The 5,940-nt window shown below is 35.3% G+C and overlaps 1 protein-coding gene across 2 annotated transcripts; it reads right to left on the minus strand.

Moving 5' to 3' along the window:
- Positions 1–503: 503 nt before the first annotated feature.
- Positions 504–4,337, minus strand: LOC149263467 (putative glucan endo-1,3-beta-glucosidase A6). Of its 2 annotated transcripts, XM_089387875.1 has the most exons (4): positions 4,073–4,336; positions 3,296–3,322; positions 1,536–2,840; positions 504–734 (listed from the first exon to the last, which is right to left on the minus strand). In XM_089387875.1, the coding sequence occupies exons 3-4, from the start codon at positions 2,665–2,667 to the stop codon at positions 676–678; spliced, it is 1,191 nt and encodes a 396-aa protein (XP_089244001.1). In that variant the 5' UTR covers positions 2,668–2,840; positions 3,296–3,322; positions 4,073–4,336; the 3' UTR covers positions 504–675. The 2 variants fall into 2 exon arrangements, with proteins under 2 accessions (XP_089244001.1, XP_089243996.1); XM_089387870.1 differs by lacking the exon at positions 3,296–3,322 and having other exon boundaries at positions 4,073–4,337.
- Between the last annotated feature and the right edge of the window lie 1,603 nt (positions 4,338–5,940).

Raw genomic sequence — 5,940 nt, forward strand, 5'->3', positions numbered from 1 at the left:
TATATTACTTTTCAAAATTACCTTTTTCAACCAAAATATATATATATATATATCAACCACTGCATCGTGTAACATAGAGATGCTTACACATCAGCGCAATGATGCGGAAACTTATATATATATATATATATATATCAACCACTGCATCGTGTAACATAGAGATGCTTACACATCAGCGCAATGATGCGGAAACTTAAAAAGCATGTAGTATTCATTCAATTGTTCCAAACAGTTACACTAACAGAGAATAACATGTATGGTTAGAAGCAGACAGAACTTGTGATGTAGTCAGAAAGACGATGACAGTTTGATCATTTTTTTGGATTTTTCTAACGGTAATCACTTCATTTATGTAATTTTTTTTAAAATTATAATTTTAATATCTTAAAATTGTATTTTTAAATATAGAAATTTACTTTTATAAATTACATTACTATTTTAAAATTATAAAATCGTAGCAATTCATATTCATAATTCATAAATCATTTAAATTTTATACAAAATTTAAATCGAACTTTATATATATATGAAAATAGGATGAAGTAAGGATTGATAGCAATTCCCTGCTATCAATTACAAGAGTAATAAGTGACAAGGTCCTTTAAGATCATCTTCTGAACTACTAAAACTGAGGCAAATACTGCTACCATAACCATTTCAACCAGCCAAAGCGTCTCAGCAAAGCACAGACTTCTGGACACAGTCTACGAATTCGTATATGCAACTCCCATGACCTGCAACATACAAATTACACAAATGTTCAGCTGATAACAAACCCATATTTGAAAAACGACTCTGATATCTTGTCCACTCAAGAAATGAAACCCATTCAAACCCAAAAACAATTAGTATACGAGACCTAAGTAGCGAGGCAGTTTCATGGAGAGAATATGCATATGACGATTTAAAAGTGAAGCAGATCATTGGCGGAAACAAACACGTACCCAAAATTTGAAGGGATTTAAGCAGGAAACTAAAAACATCAAGTTTATGAAGCGAAGCAAGTTAGGCTTAAACAAACCTGTCCAGGCTAAAGAGATTTATGTTGAGGATACCTTGAATTTGATTGCAGATTTTAAAAATGTTTCCAAATTTGATTGAAAATTGTTTCACGTTTATTCTTATTTATTGAATTCGGAAATATTATAAAATCTAGAATATTTCTAGAATCTACGATCCAAGTAAAAATAATCCTAAAATAAGTTAAGAATTGACATAAACTTAGGCGTATAATAAACATATCCCAGTACACAGATGATTCAAGCAAAAAGAAATCATACCTCACACCTACTACAAACAGTACTTCAGATTCAAGATAAAAACAAATGAACATAGCCTAAACGTTATAGCAGATTCAAGCGAAATGCAAACATACTCAACCCAAAAAAATTATCAAGCAAAAAACAAAGATCACAAAACATACCTAAGATTTATCGCAAGGGCAGACAGGTTCATACTGAAAAGAGCTTCAAAAACAAACAAGCAAAAGCAAACCAGACATGGATAAAGGTACATATTAGAATAATTTTACTTACTGGGGTCCTCTGTGACTAGTTTTGCAGTTTTATTAAAGTCACAGCCGGAATAAAAGTTCTTGGATTGCTGCCAATTACTGTTGAATGCATAGGATGCATGATCAATAACCGTGTTAGGCTCATAACAAGGCTCCCCTGGTTGGATGGCATCGCAGGTGCTGTCTCCCTGACTGCAAGCAGAATCAATAGCGGAGGGCAAGGCATAAACATCTGCAGTGGGATCTGCAACACACCACAATTTGCCCTTGTAGGGTGGAGGCGGAGGAGGGAGAGGCCGATAGTCCGAATCCTGGAGCTTCCCAGTGAAATCAATCTCATACATCAAGGTTCCATTTGGATACACAAAACCCCAATGCCTCTCAGTCCCCGGTCCAGACTTTTTATCCTCATCATACAATAAAAAAATGTATGTGGGGATGAATTGATTGGGCCTGCGAGGGGTTCCCAGGGGAGGGTCTGCAACCATTCTCCTTATAACCCTCCGGTTATAAAGGGCTGCATAATTGATGTTGGCACCCAACTGACTAATGTCACCGGCATTAGGCCATCCAGTTTCAGCTATGGCCAACTTAATGTCGTCATAACCCAATTTGCTCATTGCAGCTACAACCGCATCAAGCTGCTGGTCCAGCACATTGGTATACACAAGGCCATTGGGGTCGGTGTAATTTTTGTCATGTTCTCCGAAATTGGAATATTCCAAAGATATATCTTCGGGATCAAATAAATAAGGAAAGTAAGAATACACATCCATAAAAAAGTAGGAATTCGTTCTATGAAGAAACTCTAGCATTGGTTTCATCACAGTTTCTGCAATATCATCCCGAAAAGTACCAGCTGATGGAGGAAATGCTGATATTGGAACTGAAGATCCAAGCATATCCATAGCCAAAGGGGTTCCAACATTAATATGATCCAGATTATAATTAACCAGAGCTTGCCAGATGCTCTGCATAGCGGGCACTAGCTGGTACCAGGTCTGTTTGTTCGAGTAGTCTGTTAAAATTTCATTCCCCACCAGGATTATATTGATCTCGGTTGCAGGATAGAAGGGAACAATATTATCATTGACCCATTTGTCTGCAACTGACTGGCTGGCCGAGAGACCGGCAATATCTTCATTCCTAACCATCACAGAGACCTTAATACCGGTGTTAGAGAGCGCCTTGAGGATTACTGGATTGGTACTGTAGATTTTAACCCTGCCAACCTTCAATCTCTGGATCAAGTCAATAGATTCTTGTACGGAGGGCAGGTCGTCACCAAACTGCCCATAAGCGACACCGATGGTGTAATCCTCTGCATCTGTGCAACAATGACAAAAAAAAAAAAAAGATATAACATTGAAAAACTAGTGAAAATCATGCAGGATCTGTATATAATCAAATAAATAGGAATGCTAGTATAAGGCATAACAAGGTCTGGAATTTCATTGGAATGGTTGGAAACAATCGAAATACTATGGGGGCAAGTGTGAGCTCAATCCATCAAATTTTCAGGAAAGGGAAGCACAATGAATATCAGAAGAAAAATGTAGAATTTTCTTCTTTTTTTTTCAAATTAAATAAACACATTATTTCATTTTTCCAACGGTATCTTAAAACACACTTCATTTTTCCAACGGTATCTTAAAACACACTGGCACAACAATCTCAACGGCAACTGGTGGGGATAATCCCTACTGCCTTTCAAGAACGAGATCCAAAGGGTGCCAGACAATTTACACTGTAAAATTACGGTATTTTACCAGGAAGACTTACCTGGTGCAGGATTTCTTCAAGGGAAACCTGATCAACATAGCAGGGACATTCAGAGACAAAACATTGGAAAACCATTGAGATTTACTTGTATAGATTATAGGTTGAAATAAGGGAAACCCCATAGGCAATATATGCTAATACAAACAGGAAAAGATAAGGGAACCAGAAGCATATACATGTTAGTACTAACAGATTATTTATAGGCGTTATTTAGGGTTGTTTGGCTGAATAATTATTATCTTTTTCATCTAGATTCAAATTTTAGCCAGTGATATGATTAGCTATAATGCTTTGATAAATATGTTTGTAATGCCTTTGTGCCTCGGCTTTCAGCTTTGTGAACTCTGAATATGTTTGTAATGCCTTTGTGCCTCGGCTTTCAGCTTTGTGAACTCTGAAATGACTACAAAGGTAAGCTGGTCTGGTACCAACAATCTCACTCTAACCCTCTTACTAAGGATTAATTTCTTTCCTCTAAAAAAATGTCAGTACCATAAAAAAAAAACCAACCCATAAAAAATGTCAGTACCATAAAAAAAAACCCAACCCATAGAATGTTACTACCAACCGGAAAAGGATATGTAACCCATGGAATTTTCGTCCCAATCTCTCCTGACAGAGGATTTATCCAAACAAGCAAAATCAATGGCTGTCAGAAGGCCATAAGCAAGAACAAAAATATCATTGTATCCCTTCAAATTGCTTCAGTACGCAACTTATGAAAATAAGCGAAACCCAAGTGACATTAAAAGAAAATATACATGAATCACTACTTACATGCATGAATTGTGAGTCCAAGAATGACCCACAGAAGCCAGAAAATCTTCGGTTTTGGAGTTGGCATTGTGTCAGTACTTCCCATTACATGAATAATTTGCAGTACCGAAAGCAGAATTTGTTAATTTAAAGAACCGAACGCAGAATTTGTTGTTACGTATGAATGCCTTTGACGTAGATCATGTAATCCAATACAATTCTACGGGAGCCCTGAGTACATCCATCGGTTAACTACAAAAAGCGTAGCAATGGCCCATCAAACAATAAAGTCCTATAATCACGGGTCTGCATGGGTACAGCAGTTATATCGTTTACTTTCGCTGTCTCTTGTGTGGGGCTGGGGGGGGCTAGATACTCTTGATCGCCCGTGGGAAGTAGGCTCAACGGTTTGGACAGTCTCGGCCCACAATCAAGTAGATTTTTAGTGTTAAACCATTTGATGCATTAACATGGTTGGGTTTGTGCAATGTATTGCATCTTTGATTTTAAATTACTTTTCTTATTATGAGTTACTTATTTAAGTTAGTATGACACATAGATAGGTCACTATCGCTAAAGACAAGTAAATAGGTACTCACATGTGATAGGAATAAAGAGGGTACTCACATGTGATAGGAATATTTAAAGAAGAATATCTAAAAGTTAAATTGACTAAATTGGCACAATGAAGCGCAAGTTACTCTAAGATTAAGTTATCTTGAGAATATGTAAAAGGTCAATATGATGCGAAGACTTACAAAAGATCGTTGGGCTGCATGTGAGTCGAAAAGTTTATTAGTATATTATAAATATATTAAATATATTGGATTATTAAGGAGAAGAGTTTCAACTAAAGATCTATAATAGAGAAGAAGACCGCGAATATTAGGTTGTGTTTAGATTAGTTTAAGTTGGTTGGTCACTTTACTAAATTTGTTTGTTATCTAAATTACATTATTTTGAATATAATTGTGAATGGTAGAGAGATCGAGCATTTTAGATTATAATTTATATTTTGAATTTTAGATTATAATTTATATTTTGAATTGAGATGTTATTCAATAAAGAGTTAGATTTTATTTATTATTATTATTTTTTTTTTTGTTATTTACATGGTTAGTTTTATTATATTTAGTTATATGACATGTATATATTATATTATGATTGAAAGAGGATTTTATCATTTTGTATTATTGAATCGAGATCACTCATGAGAAGCAGTGATGAAAGAAACCCATGTAAATGGTACTAAACTCTTATGGATGTCATTGTCAAGAGTAACATGTCAAGGAGGCGCAAGGAACCATGAATTGGAGGAATTGAAAATGAGAATTGAAGAACTAGATAACAGATGAATTGGAGATGCTAGAGTTATAGCAGATTTAGAATTAGACTATGAGATGGAGAAAGAACAAAATGTTGATGAAATGGACCCTCCTGGGTTGTTTGGTCTCAGTACCAAAAGATAGAGGTAAAGGGTGAAAGTTTCCTGCTATGATCGAAGTGTGAAAGCAAAGACTCTCATAAATTAGATAGGTGAACTTGTTGGATACTTTGAATATGAGAATGTCCAAAATCCCAATAGATTCCATTTTGCAATAACAAAGTTAAAAGGACATGTTGCACTTGGTGGGATGTTGTGAAGAAAGACATAGTTGACAAGCAATCGGGGAAAATAAAGACCTTGAAAAAAATGACCAGTGAGATCAAGGAGAAGTTATTGCATGTCGATTACTAGTCAAGTGAAGTTTGTGTAGACAAGCAAAAAATTCTAAACAAAAATAGACATGTTCGAGAATATATAAAAAATAAATAAATAAATAAAAAATAAAATTAAACTATTACTTAGATGAAGACTTTAAAACAAGAGTATCAAAGTGTGGTAAGGT

Source organism: Pinus tabuliformis, chromosome 6 (genome assembly GCF_031772625.1).
Source record: "Pinus tabuliformis cultivar Carrire ecotype Pingquan chromosome 6, CPIR1, whole genome shotgun sequence".
Taxonomy (NCBI): domain Eukaryota; kingdom Viridiplantae; phylum Streptophyta; class Pinopsida; order Pinales; family Pinaceae; genus Pinus; species Pinus tabuliformis.

Coding starts and splice junctions, on each gene's coding strand:
- LOC149263467 (XM_089387870.1), bottom strand. CDS start 4,157: ATGGGAAGTACTGACACAATGCCAACTCCAAAACCGAAGATTTTCTGG. Junction 2,841..4,072: donor TGGACTCACAATTCATGCAT/GTAAGTAGTGAT, acceptor ATTGTTGCACAG/ATGCAGAGGATTACACCATC. Junction 735..1,535: donor ACTAGTCACAGAGGACCCCA/GTAAGTAAAATT, acceptor TGTATGTTGCAG/GTCATGGGAGTTGCATATAC.